At 47.7% G+C, this 20,894-nt stretch overlaps 8 protein-coding genes across 8 annotated transcripts; 5 read left to right on the top strand and 3 right to left on the bottom strand.

The window, feature by feature from the left end:
- Window positions 1–36: 36 nt before the first annotated feature.
- Window positions 37–4,245, top strand: TOT_030000457 (DEAD-box family helicase; the record flags this gene model as incomplete). Its single annotated transcript, XM_009693200.1, has 6 exons — window positions 37–1,044; window positions 1,112–1,793; window positions 1,938–2,075; window positions 2,187–3,485; window positions 3,678–3,831; window positions 4,059–4,245. The coding sequence occupies 6 exons, from the start codon at window positions 37–39 to the stop codon at window positions 4,243–4,245; spliced, it is 3,468 nt and encodes a 1,155-aa protein (XP_009691495.1).
- Window positions 4,246–4,400: 155 nt separating this feature from the next.
- Window positions 4,401–8,463, bottom strand: TOT_030000456 (uncharacterized protein; the record flags this gene model as incomplete). Its single annotated transcript, XM_009693199.1, has 5 exons — window positions 4,401–4,691; window positions 4,773–4,863; window positions 4,951–5,072; window positions 5,273–6,629; window positions 6,761–8,463. 5 exons carry the CDS (start codon window positions 8,461–8,463, stop codon window positions 4,401–4,403), a joined length of 3,564 nt encoding a protein of 1,187 aa, XP_009691494.1.
- A 261-nt stretch (window positions 8,464–8,724) lies between these two features.
- On the top strand, window positions 8,725–9,575 carry TOT_030000455 (conserved hypothetical protein; the record flags this gene model as incomplete). The annotated part of the gene is made up of 4 exons (XM_009693198.1): window positions 8,725–8,764; window positions 8,807–8,891; window positions 8,966–9,146; window positions 9,216–9,575. 4 exons carry the CDS (start codon window positions 8,725–8,727, stop codon window positions 9,573–9,575), a joined length of 666 nt encoding a protein of 221 aa, XP_009691493.1.
- A 283-nt stretch (window positions 9,576–9,858) lies between these two features.
- TOT_030000454 (uncharacterized protein) lies at window positions 9,859–12,326 on the top strand (the record flags this gene model as incomplete). The annotated part of the gene is made up of 2 exons (XM_009693197.1): window positions 9,859–9,926; window positions 9,992–12,326. 2 exons carry the CDS (start codon window positions 9,859–9,861, stop codon window positions 12,324–12,326), a joined length of 2,403 nt encoding a protein of 800 aa, XP_009691492.1.
- A 228-nt stretch (window positions 12,327–12,554) lies between these two features.
- Window positions 12,555–13,114, top strand: TOT_030000453 (RNA processing factor; the record flags this gene model as incomplete). The annotated part of the gene is made up of 3 exons (XM_009693196.1): window positions 12,555–12,587; window positions 12,653–12,999; window positions 13,033–13,114. 3 exons carry the CDS (start codon window positions 12,555–12,557, stop codon window positions 13,112–13,114), a joined length of 462 nt encoding a protein of 153 aa, XP_009691491.1.
- A 118-nt stretch (window positions 13,115–13,232) lies between these two features.
- On the top strand, window positions 13,233–14,198 carry TOT_030000452 (RNA processing factor; the record flags this gene model as incomplete). Its single annotated transcript, XM_009693195.1, has 4 exons — window positions 13,233–13,341; window positions 13,532–13,799; window positions 13,944–14,022; window positions 14,112–14,198. 4 exons carry the CDS (start codon window positions 13,233–13,235, stop codon window positions 14,196–14,198), a joined length of 543 nt encoding a protein of 180 aa, XP_009691490.1.
- Window positions 14,199–14,431: 233 nt separating this feature from the next.
- Window positions 14,432–15,127, bottom strand: TOT_030000451 (conserved hypothetical protein; the record flags this gene model as incomplete). The annotated part of the gene is made up of 2 exons (XM_009693194.1): window positions 14,432–14,450; window positions 14,481–15,127. 2 exons carry the CDS (start codon window positions 15,125–15,127, stop codon window positions 14,432–14,434), a joined length of 666 nt encoding a protein of 221 aa, XP_009691489.1.
- Window positions 15,128–15,396: 269 nt separating this feature from the next.
- On the bottom strand, window positions 15,397–20,703 carry TOT_030000450 (pentatricopeptide repeat containing protein; the record flags this gene model as incomplete). Its single annotated transcript, XM_009693193.1, has 2 exons — window positions 15,397–17,641; window positions 17,741–20,703. 2 exons carry the CDS (start codon window positions 20,701–20,703, stop codon window positions 15,397–15,399), a joined length of 5,208 nt encoding a protein of 1,735 aa, XP_009691488.1.
- Between the last annotated feature and the right edge of the window lie 191 nt (window positions 20,704–20,894).

Here is a 20,894-nt window from a genome sequence, read left to right as displayed (position 1 = left end):
TTTAAATATGCATAATTACAAGGAAATTTTGTAAATATGGACTCGTTTGAGGATTTTCAAGTGACTCGATTGCCGAAATCGTCTAAAACATCAGCTATCCAGACCACCAGTTATCAAAATCAGAATTACTCGACTACCAGTGACCCGGATAGCGCTAAAGATGACACGTATGACAGGATCCTGGATCATATGTGGTACGATAGAGACGACGATAGCTTCATGATGCATAATAACTACGACGAGGAAAATTCATATTACCTGAAGTCGAGAGAGAAGAAAAGGCTGGCACAATTGCCACAAAATGCACAACATATCGAGAGTCAGACAGGGAAGAGTAAAGATAATAAGAAGAGGTCGCAGAGGTACATAGACGATAGTCTGTGGGAGTTGAATAAGCTGAAGCACGGAGGAGGAGGAAGTAAGTTGGCGAACGTGGAGCTGGAGCATCTAAAGTCGTCAAACGTGCACAAGGACGAGAGCAAAAAGATAGTGCTGGTGAGGAACGTGATACCGCCCTTCATCTACGAAGTCTACGGAACAGATAAGGCGAAAACGATCGAGGAGTTGGCGGACACAGGAGAGACGTTCAACGAGATATACAACAAGTTCCTGAACCAGTCAGTGTCGACAGTGAAGGATCCGACCTCAGATATCGCAGTGATGGCAAAAAAGGGGAGCAGCATTTTGAGACAAATAAAGGACGAACTGGAAAGAAGCTCCACAAGGACGAGGTTCTGGGACCTGTCAAATTCGAAGATCGGGAGTCTGATCTACTCGAACGCAGGAGAAAACACGAGCTCTGACGCCGGTTCGTCGGAAAGAGTGGTCCATGAGGCAGACAGGAGTAGAGTTGCGAGCGGAGGAAGGAGAGATGATCCAGTAAGAGATAAGGATTTGAACAGAGACCGCTACATAAACAGCATCAACGTGGACGAGGATGAGGCGGAGTTGCTGAAGGTGAAGAACGACTTGGAGGAGGTGAGGAGGTCGCTGCCAGTGTATCAGCACAAGCATGAGATCGTATCGCTGATACAGCAGTTCCAGGTATGGTCTTAGTTATTTAGAGTGTCGGTGGCATTCATTCGTAGTATGTGATTACAATAACACGTAGGTCATCATACTGGTCGGAGAGACGGGAAGTGGAAAGACGACGCAGCTGCCGCAGTACCTGTACGAAAGCGGCTACGGAGAAAAGGGGCTTATAGGGTGCACGCAGCCGAGAAGAGTAGCAGCAGTGAGCGTGAGCCAGAGAGTGGCGAGCGAGGTGGGATCAAGGCTGGGAGACCTGGTGGGCTACTCGATCAGGTTCGAGGACGTGACGAGCAGTAAGACGGTGGTGAAGTTCATGACAGACGGAATACTGCTGAGAGAGTCGCTGATGGACCCGGACCTGGACAAGTACTCAGTGATCATCATGGACGAGGCGCACGAAAGGAGCCTGAACACAGATGTGCTCTTCGGAATCCTGAAGTCGGTGCTGACGAGGAGGTGGGACTTTAGACTCGTGGTGACGAGCGCGACCATCGAGGCGGACAAGTTCGCAAGCTTCTTCGGAAACTGCCCAATCTTCCACATCAAGGGGAGGACGTACCCGGTCTCAATAGAGTACATGCGGAGCGTGTCGAACGACTACGTGGAGTCGGCAGTGGAGAAGTGCATATCGATACACATATCGCAGCCGCCGGGCGACGTGCTGATATTCATGACGGGGCAGGACGACATCAACATCACGTGCGAACTGCTGGACAGCAAGCTGTACAAGCTGATACAAAGCAGCAGCTCAGGTAAGAACGGTAATATTGACATGGCACTAACGGCCCTAAGACTCAAGTAAATAGTGCACAAATGGATATGATAGATACAGATATGCATACGAATAGGTTTAGTAGATATATATATATATATATAGAAATCAAACGGATATAATGAACATATAGGCCTAATAAACCCGTTTGTTGTACTGCCGATATATTCTACGCTACCAAGTGAATTGCAGCAAAAGGTGTTTAAAAAGTACCCGTACAGGAAGATAATAGTGTCGACGAACATAGCGGAGACTTCAATCACGTTTCAGGGTAAGAAGTGTAAAATAATTATGGATTAGTGAGTGTAAATTATGTGTATGTGAAAGGTATTGCGTGGACATATCTTAAGAACTCAGTGGCACGGATTATAGATGTGCGTAGGCATTAAGTACGTGATCGACAGCGGTTACTGTAAGCTGAAGGTGTACAACTCGAAGATAGGAGTAGATTCGCTGCAAATATGCCCAATCAGCCAGGCGGCAGCGAATCAGAGAAGCGGAAGAGCAGGAAGGACAGGGCCAGGCGTGTGCTACAGACTGTACACGCAGAGGATATTCATCAACGACCTGTTCGAAAACAACATACCTGAGATAAAGAGGACGAACCTGTGCAACGTGGTGCTGCTGCTGAAGTCGCTGAAGATCGTTAACCTGCTCTCGTTTGACTTCATAGACCCGCCCTCGATCGAAGCGATACTGTCGGCAATGCTGCAGCTGTACATACTTAGCGCAATCGACGAGTTGGGGCAGATGACGCCAGTAGGAAACAAGATGGTGCAGTTCCCGCTGGAGCCGCCACTGTCCAAGATCATAATCACGTCAATAGACCTCGGATGCCTGGACGAGCTGCTGACGGTGGTGAGCGTGCTCTCGTCGCCGAACATCTACCTGGTGGAAAACACGGTGAACTCGGAGAGGGAGAGCACGAGCAGCCTGGAGAGGGAGAAGTTCATGGTGCCGGAGTCGGATCACCTGTCGCTGCTGAACATATACAACAACTGGAGGAACAGCGGCTACTCGCAGGGCTTCTGCAGCCAATACAAGCTGCAGTACAAGTCGCTGAAGAGATCGAGGGAGATAAAGACGCAGTTGCAGGACATCATTGACTCAAAGTACAAGTACCTGACGGGGAAGGCAGGAGGAAGTAAGCAAGAAGCAGGTGAAGATTACTATTCGGACAGTGACTCGTTCGAGGAAGAACGAGGAGGGCACCGCCACCATGGCCGTCACCGCGGCAAATACAGGGATGATAACTATGACCCTGATCATTATCGAGAGGATAATTTTGGCCGTGAACACCGCCGGGAGAATGACCATGACAGATATTACCATGAGGACAACAAAGACGAGCACCAACAGGAAGAAGCCAGTCTTAGGGAGGTCGTCAAGAACATTGTGGACCTGAACAGCAAGGAGGACCTGGTGCGGATGTGCATCTGCAGCGGCTACTTCAACAACGCCTCGAAGCTCAAGGGCTTCGGCGAGTACTTTAACCTGCGGAGCTTCGCGCCGTGCTTCCTGCATCCGACCTCTGCGCTCTACGGCATGGGCTACACGCCGGAGTACGTCGTGTACCACGAGGTGGTGGTGACCACCAAGGAGTACATGCGGTTCGTCACGACCGTAGAGCCGGAGTGGCTGTACCAGCTCGCGCCGAACTTCTTCTACCTCAAGAACCTAGGTAAGCACCAGACGGATACACATTGGCACACACGCGTTAACACACACTAGCATGTGCTTACACATCTTTATCTATGACACTAGTGTATACCTACAAATACAACTACAACTAGCATGTGCAAAACAAGCACAGACTAGTACGTGCAACCACACACAAAAATACATAGATACATAAGCTAATATCAACTTGCAGATAACTCTGAAATGGTCCAGAAGAGCATGGACAGAATGGAGAACCAGAGACTCCTGCAGGACCTCAAGTTCAAGAAGAACGTAGCGGAGAAGCCGAAACAGGAGGCGAAGGTGGACGTGGTACACTTTGGCTCCAAACGACTGAAGAGAAGACCGTGAACAGCAGGCGCAGGAGTTACTAGAAGCTGGCTATGAACCATGTGCGCACGATTAACTAGAAGATGCCTATCAACGATGTGCACACGATTAACTAGAAGATGCCTATCAACGATGTGCACACGATTAACTAGAAGATGCCTATCAACGATGTGCACACGATTAACTAGAAGATGCCTATCAACGATGTGCACACGATTAACTAGAAGCTTGTTGTTAAGATTAGGCTGGAAAACGTACACTCATTTTCAGCACATTACTCACGCACTCCGTATGGGCATGTTAAAATAGTCATGTATCTGCTTCGCCTCAGCCTCTGGCAGGAAGTTGCACAGCTCATTCAAACCAAATTCACTCAGATGCAGCAGCGATTTAGCCTAATTCAGGGGTTAATCTTAAATGCAAATGCGTAATATAGCGATCAATGACTGTAACATAGCAGCTAATTGATGATTTATAGTATACTTTAGTTAAAAGGCTAAGTAGCAGTATAACAAGATAAATATTTATGTGAAAAAGAAAACAAATACATACATAAGTGTCTGTATGAATGAGCAAGTAAACAAGGTTACATGAATAAATAGAAAATAAATAAGTGCACGTCTAGGCCGGTAACTAATCGACGACTAACATTGGTGAGAATTTGGGTTATGTTATGGGTAGTGACTCCCGGGATGCTGCGCAAAATCTTGAGGGCGTCCCTGTTCTTCACAAACTCGGGACGGCGTAGGCCTAAGGATTCGGGCTTACCTTGCGGAGACAGGGACTCTGTATCAGTCGCAGCCACCTTTTCAGACTTGTTTCTGAAATTCTTCACGAGGTATTCATTGGTTATCAGGTCCGGCTCACTGCGATTAATCTAAGAGTTGATTAGCAACTGCTTGTGATGAGTGCGCGTGTAACAACCGGTGAAGCCGTTACCAACACATGGTATACCTACCTTTAGGTGCCTAATTATGTTTGCAGATTCCTGTGGAGACGAGGACCATATTAGCCTCAATTTGGGAAAGTTGCAGCAGGTGATGACTAGCCTAGATTACATTGGTAAATTCTAATTCATAGTTTAACACATATCAAAAGCTTGTATCTATAGACACAATAGTGCAAACGTTCCTTACTTTACATATATGTAATTGTGTCCGTATCTCCCCTCACCCACCGACGAGAGGTGGAACTTGTCATTTTCATCGAATTCTATCAGCAGGAACGGGTTTTCGTAGGCGCTGCACATTTCGCTCAGCTAAAGAGTGGTTAGTAGCATTAATGGGAAAATGTCTGTTCATGGCCGTATGTGCTTATCAATGTAGGCCGTGTGTACACATACGTAAACGCACAAACACGCACATACTTCCATATGAACATCGCCACATCAATAAACTCACACACACGTTAATAAACACACACTAATATAGGTACAAGTGCCACTGACAGTAAACGTACCTGTTTTGACAGCCTCGCCGAGTTCAGAGACGTGTACAGGTCCGACAGGCTCTTGCGCTCAATGCACAGGTCCCGCGTGACCAGGTAGTCGCCAATCTCGAGCACCGTCGAGATCACCTGCAGGCCTGCGTTGAAGAGGAAGAAGGGCAGCTTGCTGTTGAGCTCGCGCGTGTCCACGATCGTCTGGCCCACGAAGCTCCGCTTGTTCACCAGCAGCGCCTCGTCCATGCGCACCACCAGCGACTTCTTCTGCGTCTGCACCTGCGACCAGGCGTCGAGCTCGGCCTTCAGCGACTTCGTGAACCTGTGCGTCTCGAGGCAGTCCCTGAGCGAGAGGATGTGCACCTGCAGGAAGTTAAGGCGCTTCCTGTAGAGCGCGGGCCTGCTGAACTTGAGAGCGCAGTAGTTCTCGATCACTCTGAAGACGTGCACGTTCGGCGCGTAGATGATCACAATGCACGGGTTAAGCCTCAGCAGCGTGCTCATGAGCCTGTCGTACTTGTCGATCTTGCCCGCGTTAACCGTGCTGAATGACTTGATCACGTTGATGCTGTTGAATACGTAGTCGTCGAAGTCCACGTTGATGTCCAGGTAGTCCATGAGCTCGTCGTCGCCCTCCTGCTCGGACTGCCTCTGGTTTTCCGCGCTTCCTCTGCTCTCCGGCCCGGCGCACTCTCCTGTGCTCAGCGCCGCGTTTTCGCTGTCCGGGTTCGTCTCCGCCTGCGTATTTGAGTTAACGTTCGAGCCCTGCGTGTTGCTGAAGCTGCTGTTGCTGCTTATTTCGAAGGGCGTCGCGTTCGTGTTCACCAGGTGCCTGTACAGGTTCCATATGTTGTTGTTGCTCAGGATGCTCTTGTTGATGTTGCTGTAGTACTCTGCGCTGAAGCTTTCCCCTCCGCTCGACTTGGCGCTCGCTGCCGCTCCCTCGACCACGCCCGACTCGGTCGCCAGGTTAATCTGCATCAGCTGCACCAGCTTACTCATGTGCACGTCGTACTTGTAATACTTCGTCAGGTACTCCACGAGGTAGTAGTTTTCCACCACGATCAGCACGTTCCTCCTCAGCTTCTTCCCCGCCTTGAAGTAGCTCGTCAGGTACGCCAGGTGACTCGCCTCGGTCGCCACGAGCCTCCTTCTCCGATATTCCACCGACAGGTTCTGCTTTCTGGCCCTCTGGTTATGGTATCTGCGGCATCTGTACTTGTTCCTCTTCTGATAGTGGAACTTGAAATTGCTTTTCAGCATCTGGATCAGCTGCTCGTTTGTCAACTTCAGCTGAAACAGCCCCCTTATGTATTCGTTTTTCAAATTCTTCTCTATGCTCAGGTCAATGTTGTCCTCATCGATTTTAAACAGCCTAAATGAATTTTTATGATTTCCACTGTAGCACTCGTAGTCAATCATAATCGGCGTCTCCAATAATATCTGACATAAATATCTACGACTCCTTTGATTTACATACGCCATTGCCGGCATAAAATGCCTTACCTCTCGTTTGACTTCTTGAAGAGCTTTATTCCGTTCGGCGTGCACAGCCAGTCCGGGTTGTCGTTTTTCATTCTCTCCAGCTTCTCCACGAAGCTGATCGGGTCCATGTAGAGCAGGCTGTCCAGCAGAATCCTGAACTTGAGCAGCGTGTCTATGTAGTAGCTCACTCCGCTCGTGCTGCTGCTGCTCGTGCTCGTTTGGCTTCCTCCTCCCGAGGTCGTGTTAAGGTACAGCTGGTAAACGTTGACGTTCGTCACCTGCTTGTCCAGGATCTTGATCAACCCCTTGTACGTCGTGTACACCACCTTGTTCATGTCTATGTCGTACTTCAGTCTCTTCATGCTCTCCACAACTGTCCATATCATCTTCAGTATGCTCTTGTACACGCTCGTCGCGTTATCGCTCAGCGGCAGAAACACTTCGAACGTCAGCGGCTGTATCTGGCTGTCGTTCAGCACCGACTCGATTAGGTGGTGGCACCTCGGGTATATGTGCACGTTTTTCGTGAATATGTTTTTCAGGCAGAAGCTCAGGTTGTTTCCCTTGAAGTTCGCCACGCTGTCGCTTATTGCCTTCACAAACGCCAGCTTGTTTCTCATTCTCAGCAGCCGCACTACGAAGGCTATGTTGTACTCCTCCATGATCTGGTGTGCGTTCATCACCACGATTCCTCCTATTATCTCCGGCAGTATCTTCCCGCTCAGCAGGTCGTTCAGCAGTATTCTGCTATTTATCACGTAGCATCCTCCGTTGACGTACAGTTGCTGGCGTGCTGTTGCCAACACGTTCCCGTCTATGTAATCCAGCTTCGGCAGCCTGATACAGCTGTCGGCTTCCTCCTCCCCTTCACCTGCAGCGCCTAGGGAGTCTCCTGAACTGACCTTACAGGCTCTCGCGTTCCTCACGAACAGCCTTCCCAGTATGTCTCTGGCCATGATCTGGTAGTTTTCGAAGTCTGACTGCTCAAATCCCAAAATGAAGACCAGGTGCGTGTACATCGTCACAGTCGCCTGGACCTTCACGTCCGTGAACAGGAATGAGCGCTCCCATATTTTCGCAGGCTTCGCCGGCTCACACATGCTAAATATTTTGCGATAGGTTGCATTAGATTTCAAACTCAGTTTCGAGTTTTTGATTGCTAAACTCGGGCAGTCGTATAGCTCATCCACCTTTTCCCTGTCCTGGCTACTACTTTCCCATTCTTGTCTAAATGACGATTTATCATTCTCCGTAACACTCGGCTCAAACTCCTTCTTCACTCTATTTGTTATTTCATATGTTTTCCTTTTCTTTGATGTTATTTTTGTGTGACAGTTCCTTTTAGATTCTACATACGTTTCCGTTTTATCATAATTATCAAGTAAACTTTCGCACTCCTGTTTTAATTCCTCTTCCAGAAGTGCATTATCTTTGAAACAGTCTTTAATATTTTCTGAAAATCCGTCATATTCGTACACGTGCAGGGGATTTGCTATATAAAATAAGAGATAAAACAACAGTCTGTCTATGTTTACTCCTGAAGATACTATAATCAGTCCATTATGGAACTCAGAGTCTGTTCTAGAACTTGTTCCCAGTATTTCATTTAAATTTGGGCACGTTTTTTTGTCCAGAGATCCATTTTTAAGGTAAAGAATTAGATTTTCTCTCCACGTGGGAACAAAGCTACGGAGAATAGCCTTCTCGTAGTACAAAGGGGGCATTTTAGTGTATTGTCATATTTAACAATCAAACAGGTTAAAATATGTCTATTAACTAAATTTTTAATTAAGCAATGTAAATACTATGATACAAACACACAACTGATAGGTGTATTAAAAAAACATACAAAACATAAATAAAAGACCATCATATACTTTGTCGAAGCTTAAATTCCCTAAAATCGATACTATAGAATCAATTTTGGAACGTGAGTATGAGGTTGGGAAATATGGAATCTTATATTTCAGTTTATAATTATAAAAATGTCCTTAAATCCAGTTTTATGTCAAGATATACACAATAGTAAGTTTAGTCTATTTTAAACATTAATTTAATTTCTTTTAGAGACTCTTCTTCCACTATGTACACCCGGTGAGGCTTATGTTCTTTCAAGGCCTAAAACTAAAGTAACATTAGAACTTACCACCAGGTAATAACTTTAATGTCAGTGAACTACACTTGAAAATTGTTTATATAGTAGCTATACACTTATTACTTGTTTAGGAAGCTGGTTGGATTTGGAGACACTATTATGACAACTCACCGAATAGTTTTCATTAAAAATCAGGATAAGGACTTTAAAAAGGGCTTTTCGAGTATCGATGTGCCATTTTCTCATTTGGAAAACCCGAGATTTGAGCAACCAGTATTCGGAACCAATCATATGAAATTTATTGTTAAATCGGTATAGATCAGAACTGTTATTTACAATTAACGAAATATTCTAAAATTATATGGATTTATTCATATTTAGGATCGAAATGGAGCCCATCCATTTGAATCTGAAGGAGACTTGAAGATATTCTTTGTTACCGGGGGAGCAGACCTATTTCTTAAATTGTTTTTCTCGTTTTACGCCAGATTTAGAAACAACCCGAATCTTATGTCATCGGCTAATCCAATGACTGAACTAGAAGGGGATTTTTGTGCTTTTGTGGACCCTAGTGATACGTCACATGTGTACTATACTCAACCGCAAACATCAGGAGGACTACAGGGCGCAAATCAAGACCAAGACCAGCCTGAGACTGAAAATGGTAAAAAATATAAAGTATCACCAAAGGCAGCCCTCCAAACGAGCAAAGGATTCACTTTCCTAAGATTTTTTAGATAGCAATGTATTTTAAGACCGAATCGTTAGTTCGGATATCGGACGATAAAAAATCAAATGTGTAACATAGTAGAATATAATATATTAAAAAAACTACGTTTGTATTAATACTACCGTGTGTAAAAAAATATAAACTAAGTGTGGATTCCATCACAACAAAATGTGTGATGAGTCCACAAGATGGAATTTCATTGATGTATATTTAATCCACCAACATGTTTGACAATAATTATGGAATATTGTAAATAGTAGAAACAATTTAGTTAATATGAGATAAAATATTGATATGTCACTCACTTCAAAGAAATTTGTTATTTTAAAGAGGATTGTGGAGAAGATTCTACTCCCATTCAGGTAAATTAGATAAATTAGTATGTGTATATACAAAATATAGGCAAAATTATAACAAAAATATGTAGTAACCTTATCTTCCTTGTGGTTCTGCTGGGTCTCCCTTTCCTGTATCGATTTAAATATAACACCTCAGTCCAGGAGCATGGGTACCTGAACAGGTACTCAATGAACGAGGTGGTTCAATCAGAGTTTGATTTAATGTATAAGACTAAAGAGTACTTATTATCGGACTCGAGTTTAAAGCACCTCGAAGAAAAAGAACACATCAGAGATAACCACTACAACTACTACACAAATAAAAACAACTACACAGATTATCAGCAAGATTTTAAAAAGACTGAAACGGATTCAGCATACTCATACTGGTCGGATGTACGCTTTGAAGATACACCCGAGATATTTGTAAAAATAGCACATACACTCAAGGATATAAAAAACGTGCAGGTGTCATACAACAGATTTAAGTACACATTTCCAACAAGTGGAAAAAACAGTGAGATATATGGACACAATTTGCTGTTCAAAGTCAACTGTCTGAGGTGCCTGGCGAGAGGAGCGACGCTGCTGGTGGCGACGATCAACACCGACAACTACAAGGAGGACGTGACGAGCGTGGTGCTGAGCCTGACGGCAATCAAGCACCTGTCGAACGCACAGTACCTGTCGCAGAACATCTTCCTGCTGGTGACGATGAAGCAGCTGCCCTTCGCAGTGGGAACGAGGCAGTTCCTGCACGACTACTTCAACAGCCACTACTTCAAGCACAGGTCAGGCACGCTGCACAACGCGCTGGTGGTGGACCTGGGAACGAACAAGTGCTCCTCGTTCCTGATCAGCTACGAGGGAATAGACGGGCACCTGCCGAACCAGGACATAGTTAACATATTCGTGGAGATCTCGGAGGTCGAGGGGATGACGGTGCACACGCGGGGACTGTGGCAGTCGATCTTCAGAATGGCAGTGAACGTGGACAGGCTGAGGCACCACGTGCCGCTGCTGGAGAAGAACATCAACGGCTTCTCGATCATGTGCAAGTCCACGAGCAAGTTCGAGCAGACAGTGAACTACAACCTGGAGCTGCTGCTGAAGTCAGTGGTGCTGACGCTGAGGAACCAGAACAACCTGCACACCATGCTCGAGAGGTCGTTCAACTTCTACTTCTTCGTGAAGCCGACCTCGTTCGTGTCAATCTCAATATACAGCCTCGTGGTGCCGCTCCTCTTCATCAGGCAGCTGGTGATGATGTCCTTCAGCCCGTACCTGGACAACGTGAAGATGATCCTGGGCATCGTGCTGGTCTTCCTGAACATAGCCTTCGCGTCGACGCCGGCATACCTGTTCCTGCTGAGGCTGGCGAGGAACAACTCGGGCAACGCAGTGGACCTGGCGCTGCTCAACGAGGTGAGGAAGTCGCTGGGCCTGCTGGTGCTCTCGTACACGCTGGTGTTCGTGGTGAACCACGCCTTCTACCTCAACTTCCAGCACAAGTTCGGAGACCAGTACGTGGGAGAAAGGTCGCTGATGCGGGAGGAGCTGCTGGCGAAGCTGAGAAAGCTGAGTAAGGCAAATCAGCCGAAGCCGCTCACTCGGCTCAAGGAGAAGCTGAGGAAGATGAGGCGGCGCTTCGTGAAAAAGTGGCTGCGAATGGGCAAGAAGTCGAGGACGCCGAAGAGGCAGAGGAGCGCGGACACGGTCCTGAGCAGGTCGGACTCCGCGGAAACGGAGGCCTCGGCACGCAGGGAGGCTGAGCTCCGCGAGAACATGGAGAAGCTGAGGGCGCAGAACGACGCGATGGGCCCCTACTGGTACATAAGCAAGGTGCCGACGCGCCTGCCGAGGGTGGACGTGTTCCTGCTGCTCTCGATATACTTCCTGGGCATCGCATTCTCACTCGGGCTCTCGGTGCTCAACTGGGCGCTCTGCTTCCTGCTCACCATTTTCATACTCCTGCCCTTCAACGTCATGAGCGTGCACAGCAACTCGAAGGCGCGCAACATAGTGTGCCTGGTCTACTTCCTCGCCCTGGGCCTGCTCTTCTACCCCTTCGAGGGCTGGATGGGATCGGTGAGGGGCGGCGCCTTCCACCTGCTGAAGAACCTGAGCTACGGCCTCGAGGCGCTATTCGAGGTAAACTACCTGAAGAGGTACGAGGTGTGCGAGGAGCTGGCAGACAAGTTCGCCTTTCTGAAGGACTACGTGTTCGGAAGCAAGACGCAGTGGATCAACTCGACGGGAAACAGGTTCCTTCTGAGAAAAATATACTCGGCGACCGAGAATCACCTGCTCTTCGGGTCCTACAACATAGTGATCCTGCTATTCCTGTTTGGAATCATAGCGCACATGATGTTCTTAAACGTATTTTCGCTCTTTTTCAAGACGTCGAAGACGAAAACAGAGTGAAGCAGTTTTGTAGACTAATATTCTACCGAATATAAATTATATTACATAAAACAAAATCTTTTGAACTAAAATGTGTTATTACTACGCCCTAACATACTGTATTAGGTTACACTATATATATCTATGGAAAAATGGAATCAGTAAATTTTTATACATTAAATTAGTATTAATTATTATAATTATAAATGAATGGTATAAATTGATGTTATTTGTGATAAGGTTGCCCGAATGAAGTCGAGGAAGCCTAAGGAAGAAACCCAGGTATTGTGTATATACTTTAGACTGACATTACACAAATTTTATGATAAATATAACAATTAATTTAGAAAAAGTCAGTAAGGGCTGACAAGAAGGCTAAAAAAAGGGAACGCCAGAAACTCCGAGGCCTAGAATCCAAAAGTAGTAAGAAAAGTAGAAGGTTGGAAAAGGTGCTTGAAGCGAGGAGCCAAAAGAAAAAGGAAAGAAGAAAACTTAGAAGACAAAGAAAGGAAGATGAAAAGAAGGGTTTGGAGGTTATTAGAAGTGTGCCAAACACAATAGAGTCCCTGAGGAGGCCAGATGAGACCTTGGTCAATCCCGAAGACGCAGAAGTTAAACACGAGGAAAAAATAGACGAGTTTGCAGAACACTTCAAGGGGCACAGGACGCCGAAATTGCTAGTAACATCCACAAGGTAAGCCCTGAATTGAGAAATATGTGTGTTTAGACGACCTTCAGAGAAGATGAGGACGTTCATGAAGGAGATTCTTCTTGTAATAAACAACACAGTATACTACGCAGTGGGTTAACTAGACATTGTTAGAATAATTAGTGCAAATAAGTATAGTTAAACCAAAAAGTAGTCGTTATGTATGTGAACATAACCAAAAATAAACAACGATTTATTTGCAGAGGGAGGAGTATAAGATGAAAGAAGTAGTTAAGTTTGCAATAAAGAACGATTTCACCAGCATTCTGCTGGTGACTGAGGGCTCAAATAAAATGCCTAATGGCTTATTTATATGTTCCTTACCAGGTATGATGTGATAACTTGGCAGACTTAAGTTTGTATAGGTAGTCGCACTTAAATACATGTGTGTGTATCACGTATATAAGATGGTGTGTGTGCACTTATGATATTTATATACATGATTCAGTGCAACTACGATATGTATGATATGTATGTATATATATAGTTATGTGTGTACGTACTAATTTGTGTTCAGAGGGGCCTACTACATTTTTTAAGCTGACAAGCATTAAGTTCGCCTCTGAAATGAAAGGCGGTGGAGTGCTCGTAGCAACAAAGCCGGAAATAGTATTGAATTCATTCAACACGAGGCTCGGTAGAAGAATCGGAAGACAAATCGCATCACTATTTAGTCTGGTAAGTGGACAGCAGATAACAAATGCGTATCAGAGCCCGGAGTTTGAAGGGCGGAGAGTAATCACATTCCACAATCAGAGGGACATGATCTTCTTCAGACATCACAGGTGACTTTACAGCCACTATTGCAGATATTGTGTTACTGCCATTATTTATATGCAATTACTGCTATTACGAATATTCTGTTACCACTGTTGGTGATGGTTTTTAGATAAGTTTTAGGTAGTCTTTTCACTCACGTCTCTATGTAGATACGTTTTCCGCAATGAAAAAAAGTGCTCCCTAAAGGAGATTGGACCCAGATTTACCATGAAAGTGTACTACGTACAAGTAAGAAGTTACTTAAATTAACGCTCGCCTCTATTAGTTTTAAGCTATTACCTGTCAGCCTACTTCGTGCCCACATTACTGTTTCCTAGGACGGGCTCTTTGACCTGGACGGCGGACTCTACGAGTTCATATGGAGGCCTGATTTGCAGGTCGATCGCAAGCGTTTCTTCATTTAATGTACTATACAGTGAAATTTGGTGTGTAGCATAATGTATGCTTGTGAATACGCAGTGATATTTGATATATTGTATCTAAATACGAAAGTGTGCGGACGCCCTGTGAAACTCGGCACCAGATTTACATCTCTAATATACACGTCAAATCCCCCTCTGGAGTTAAAATTCTAAGGATTGCGGGAAAACGATTCGTCTCCAGGAAGCTGCAGAGAGCTGTTGTGAACTCAGCCTTGCTACGACTGCGAGACCACCCTAAAGGCACAGTAAAGACTCAAATCTCACCTGTTCAGGTACTTGGACTTGACGAGGTCGTCGACCATCGAGTGCTTCTCCGACTTAAACTCAGAGTACTTGGAATCGAGCAGGGAGAAGACGTTGAACTTCAGCTTCACGAGGGCGAAGTCCCTGTCCTCCTCCTCGAGCTCCTGGAGCGACTTCGGCTTGCTCTTCTTCTTCTTCTTGGAGACCAGAGACTCGGTTTTGTTAAACATCTTCACCGACTCGGCCAGGTCGACGTCGTTTCTCGAGTTGAGCAGGTTCTGGGTCTCCTTGTACTTGGGGACCCACACCTTCGGCTTCGCAGGCTCGGGCTCCGCCTCCTCCTCAGATTCCTCGACTTTGCTCCACACTTGCTGCGTCTTCTTCTCCTGGGTCTCCTTGGATAGGTCGTCCAGCTCGCCGTTGTCGAGAACCTGGACCACCTTCACCAGGTTGGGCCCGAAGGTCGACGACAGCTTCGCCAGGTCGTCGCTCTCGTCGCTGGAGACTCTCCACTCGTTGTCCTGCTCCGATTGCGCCTCCTGCTCCTCCTCGGACTTTTTCTCCTCGGGCTCGGCCTCGCTCTGCTCCTCTGACTTCTGGAGCAGTGCCGACGCCTTCACCGCTGTTTTTTTTCTCCTTTCCAGGAACGAAACCAGTGAATTTGCCATATTTTTTTATTTAGCGTTCAGATTTATAAAAATTTCCTTAGATTAAAACTGATTTTCTTCGGACACCATGGAATCCTTACACCCAAGGCCACGCCTCCAACTACCTAATACGGGCACACCCACAAACCACGTATAGTCCCCCGTATGACGTCAATATAACGGGTATAGCGTAACCATAAACCGGGTTCACGGTCCACGCTTAACTCGGTGTACTGTGTGCGACTACTTAACTATCTACTGCGTATTGTGGATTGCGTTAGATTAGTCGGCTAAAACTTGGGCACCTTGATGCCGAACAGCTCGAGCCTCCGGTTCAGCGACGTGTAGAGGCTGCTCAGCTCCTCCATGTCGTCGGCCTGGTGGCTCAGCGCCGCGCCCTTGGCCGCCCCGCTCGCGTTCGCCACGTTGAGCAGGATGTCGTCGCGGCTGCCCTTCTTCGCGCGCTCCTTGGCGTCCTTCGCGTGCGCCTCGCGGCCCTCCTTGTACTGCGCGGCGGCGCCCTGCGGGTTCGCCGCGAAGGCGTGGAAGCGCTGGAAGAGGCGCTCGAGCACCTTCGAGTTGATGTTCGGGATCTGCGCCTCGCCGTTGTTGCTGTTCGAGAGCGAGTAGACCTCCATCACCACCTGCGCGGCCTCTCTGAAGAGGCCTCCTCTGCTCAGGCCCTGGATGATCGTCTCGAAGGTCTTCGCGTCCGGCTTCACGCCGTTCTTCTTCATGTACTTGTAGATGTCGAGCACCATTGCGTACTTTCCGTTGGTGATGCACGCGCTCATGAGGCAGGTGTACACGTGCGTGTTGATGCTGAAGTTGTAGCGCTTCGGCAGCTCGTCTGCGAGCTCGAAGACCTTGTCCAGGTGCCCCGACCTTCCGTACATCTTAATCAGGATCGTGAGCGTGAAGTTCGAGGGCGGGATGTCGTACTCCTGCATCTGCTTCCACAGCTTCTCGCAGAGCCAGAGGAGGCCCGACTTGACGCAGCCCTCGAGCAGCGAGTTGTACAGGATCACGTCCGGCATGATTCCTCGCTCGTACATGATGCTCAGGAGCTGGAAGGACTTGTCCATGTCCGACTGCACGCAGTAGCCCTTGATGATCGTGCTGAATGTGATCAGGTCCGGCTCAATGTCGTTCATGAGCATGTCCTCCAGCAGAGAGGTTGCTCCCGACATGTCTCCCACTCTTGCGCACGCGTCGATGATCGAGTTGTAGGTCACTGTGTTCGGCACCACTTGGTCCTGCTGCATCATTCTGAATATCTTCATTGCCTTGTCCAGCTGCTTGTTCTGTCCGTAGCCCTTGATAAGCGTCGTGTACATGATCGTGTTCGGCTTAACTTGTCCCCGCACCTTCATGTCTTCGAACAATCTCATTGCGCTGTCCACTCTGTTGTTGTTAACGTAGGCGTCGAACATGCATCCGTATATTATTTCGTTGATCCTCTCTCTCTCCTTGCCTATCTGTGCGTTAAGCATCGACGAGTTGCTGTGCACTACTGCGTGCGCCTGTCCTGCGTGGTAGTGTCCGTTTCCTCCGAACGCTCCTCCTTCCAGCGACTTAGAGCTGTTGCCGCCCTCCTTCATGCTCTGATGCCCGTAGCTCTTTTCCTTGCTGCTGCCTCCTGTGTAATTCTGCGCGTTCGACTCTCCCGAGTTACTCCTTTCTGCCGCCTGCGTGAGTGTGGTGACGTGCGACGTGTACGTCAGGTAGTTGTAGAACAGCTCCTCGCACTCCTGGATCATGTTCGAGCAGGAGAGGCTCTTGATGATGATTCCGAACGTCTGGATGTTCGGGTATAGTCCCCAGACTCTGAACTTTCCGATGATCCGGAGCAGCCTCTTGTTGTTCTTCAGCTTTATGCACGAGTCCAGGATTACGTTGAAGCACGGCTCGTTGATCAAAATGCTCGTGCGCTCGCAGAAGCTCAGGAACGAGTCCAGCTTCGAGCGCGAGTCCAGCCGCGTCGCCACCATCATGAGCGTGTTGCTGATCTCCTCGTTCTGGTGGTTCAGCCTCAGCAGCGGCTTCACGTAGTTCATTGCCACGTTAAAGTTGAGCATGCTTATGCATATTCTCACCAGGTACACGCTCAGCCGCACCAGGCCGTTCCTGTTCGACACTGAGCTCGAACTGCTCGAGGGCGAGCTGCTCTTCGCGCTGTGCAGCGGGCCCTCGTTAGCGCCCGCTCCTTCGTTCTTTCCGCTGCTCTGCGTGTTCGAGTGCGTCAGGAACACTTCGCACGACTCGTACGACTGCGTCCCCTTCAGCAGCCTGTTGACGTAGTTGAAGTTGCCCTTGAGCGCTATCGAGAGCAGCATCTTCTCGCAGATCGTCTCAGAGACCATGCCGTAGTAGTCGCAGTAGTACTTCATGATGCACTCTGCGCCCTGGAAGTCCTCGACCAGCAGGCAGCACTCCACCAGCGGCACGAAGAAATCCTTCTTGTTGCAGCTGAAGAGCGCCTTGCACACCTCCAGCAGGTTCGACGCCAGGTTCCCGCTCTGCTCCGTGGTCAGGCTCTGCGCTCCGTTCTGCAGACACGTGCTCAGTTCCTTCTGCCTGTCCGACATGCTCATCGAGCTCAGCAGTCCGTTGATTCCCTTAGCTCCTCCTGACAGCAGCGCGTTCGATGCTGGCGAGCCGCTCGGGTAGTTCGAGATGAGCATCACGAGCTTATTCACGTTCTCCAGCGATATGAACTCGAACCTTCCGAACGACGCCGACGTGAACTCCACTGGCACCACTCCCTTCAGCACCTGCAGTGCTGAGATGCAGATCTTCGTCACCACTGAGCCGTAGTCGCACAGCATCGCCAGCTGCAGCGCGTTGAAGAAGAGCAGCGCGTTGAACAGCTTCTTGTCAATCAGCTTCAGCACCACCTTGCTGTAGCTAAGCGGGAAGTTGCTCGCCACGTACTCCAGGAAGAGCAGCAGCGTGCGCGCGTTGTCCACGAACTCCACGCTGTAGTTCTGGTTAACCATCAGGTCCAGGAAGTGCAGCGCGAAGCGCACTGTCGTGCCCAGCCTTGCGAAGAGCGAGATTCTGAATATCTTGCTCAGGTAGCACACTGCGTCCTGCTGCGAGAGGCTCATCCAACTTTCAAACTGCTTCTTGTTCGCCAGGTCTGCGTGGAGCACGTAGCTCAGCAGCAGCGAGCTCAGCCGCAGGTCCAGCCTTCCCTGGTGGTCCTCGAGCACTCCCAGGAAGCGGTCGAAGACCAGCGCGTCTCTTCTCGTCATTTGGCAGATGCTAAGTGTGTACAGCTTAAGCACCTTGTCTCCCTCCTTCGTCACACAGGGCGTGTTTGCTGTTGTGTTGTGCATACTGTGTGTTGTTGCGCTCGCTCCCTTTTCGTGCTGCGCGTTCAAGTATGCTGTCAGGTGTGTGAAGAGTGACCTCGATAAGTGTGTTGAGTCCTGTATTGTCAGTAGGGAGAGCAGTGTTTGTGTGTACACTTCTACTGTGACGCTCTTGTCTGTGTTATATTTGTCTGCGTAGGTGCTCACTCCGTAGCTCCCGCTCGCGGGGCTCCCATCAGCCCCCTCCGTCAGCTTCGTCGACTGCAGAATAAGTTTATACGAGTAGTAGAGCAGGTTTTTCCCTGTGCAGTACTTCGCCAGGTTATTGTAGATCTCGCTTCTCTGCAGGTTGAACTCGTTTCCGAAGAGCGAGTAGAGCTCCTTTTCGACGCTCAGGTCTCCCACCAGGTACCTTTCCAGCAGTACCTGCAGCGTCTCTGCGAACTCTGCGCTCAGGTCTGAGGAGCACAGCGGCGTCACTGTGTCCGCCACCGTCGCCACGCTGCTCGCCACGTGCGTGAACGGCGTCGCATCTTCTTCTCTCTTTTCGTCTCCGTAGTACCTTTCGTCCTTGAAGTAATTCCTTTCGTTTCTGAAGAAGCTCTTTTCGTCTCCGTAGTACTCGCTCCTCGTGCTGTACTGGTCATAGTAGCTTCCTGACCCACCAGCGCCCATGTTAAAGAACGTGTTGTATGCTTCGTTCATGCTCTTCACTGGGTCTTTGTGCACGTTCTTCACTCCTGGCACCCCTTCGTTATAGACGTTAACTCCTGCTGGCCCTGGGTCTGCGAACGAGTCGTTTACTGCCACCTTCTCCTTGTACAGGTTCGTCGGTCCCTTCCTCGATTCTGACTTAAACACTGATGTTGGCGACGAGAATGCGCTCGACGTCTGGTGTGCGTAGGGCGTGCTGCTAGAGTCGAAGTAGTTTCCAAAGTCACTAGTTCCTGACTCGTACTTTCCTCCTGCTTCGTAGTACTCTCTTGAGTACGACGTGTCGCACAGCAGCGACTGTGCTAGCGGGTCCATGTTATATACTGAGTCGTACGAGCAGTTTGGGCTCTCTCCGAAGCTTGTTGACGATCCGTGGTACTCATTTCCTGGGAAGCATCCTGCGCCCCCCTTTCCTGTGACACCCGTAACTTTTGCAGTTGAGCTTAGTCCTGCGGCCACACTGAGTTGCTTCTCCGGCCCACTGGCTGACTTATTATATGTGTGTTCTGCGTAACTCTTCGGTCCTTCCTTGGTCGTACTGATCCTCTCAGTCTTGTAACTTCCAAATTTCTCCTTCGATGAGTGCGGGCTCTGCTTACTCGAGCTTGTTTGTTGTGCAGACTCTTTCTGTTTCACCTCCTCGTTTGCGTTTACTTGGTCCGGCGATCCCAGCAGCGACGATCCCTGCTGTGTTGATGACTCGTCGCACATTGATACTAAGCCCTTTTCAAACTCGCTCAATCCTGCCAGGTCGTCGCATCCTTCTCCGTTCCCACTCCCTCCTGCGAAATCGATTTCGTTCCCTTGATAGTAGTTCGTTGTGTAATTATTTTCCGTGGTCGAATAACCTGCTGTTTCAAAGTAGTTGTAGTAGCCGTTAAGCTCATTTGTGGCAGAGTCCATGTTCAGTGTTCCGTATAAATTGTCTATTGAAGGCTTGCTGTTAAACGATTCTTGCATCGTTTCTTTCATCTCCTTGTTTATACCTTTGTTCTTCACATTATTTTCTTTTTGTTTCTGTAAATATGCTGTCGTTTCCATTTTTTTGTCAAGTTGTACCTCCTTGGTATCAAGCTTGTCACTTACTTCTTCAAATTTGTTTAAATTGTTACTTGATACGTTCGTGTTTAAAAATCCGTTGTAGTAATGATCATCTTTTTCATACACCTTGAAATTATCTACATAATTTAAACTCTCTTTGAATTCGTTGCTACTCAAATCATTCAAGTGTGTACCTCCACGGAGCTGTGGGAATATGTCGAGAGAATCTAGTAAAACTTCATTTTTTATGGTATCTAGGCCTTCTGTTAAGTCAGATTTATATCTCATACTCAGCAGTTCGTCCAGAAACGACTTATTTTCTTTTGCCGATAAGCTTTTTTCCTCCTGTGTGTTAGACATACTCTGTTTATTTTGGCCAGATGACAAACTTGATGTATTTGCTGTGTTATTCTCCTCTACATTAGTATATTTTGTTTCACTAAACATTTCTTGAACTTGATTATGTTGTTCGCTGACATTATTTAATATATCTTCATTCTGGTTATAAAACGCCGATTTCACCATTATACTCGACGTCACTACCTTATTCTACGGATTCACAGATAGAGTCCTTTAAGCATTCAAATATTTAGTAAAACTACTGGTTGTGTTCTCAGTATTAAAATTACTAAGAATTTGTATGGAATCCAGGCTTCGGATTTGAAACTACATATTAAGGTTGCAATGTCGGGAATCAAATGTTTGATAACACGCAA

This window comes from Theileria orientalis, chromosome 3, assembly GCF_000740895.1.
Source record: "Theileria orientalis strain Shintoku DNA, chromosome 3, complete genome".
Classification (NCBI taxonomy): domain Eukaryota; phylum Apicomplexa; class Aconoidasida; order Piroplasmida; family Theileriidae; genus Theileria; species Theileria orientalis.
Note: the sequence above shows the minus strand (reverse complement) of the source record. Positions and strands in the feature narration are given on the sequence as shown.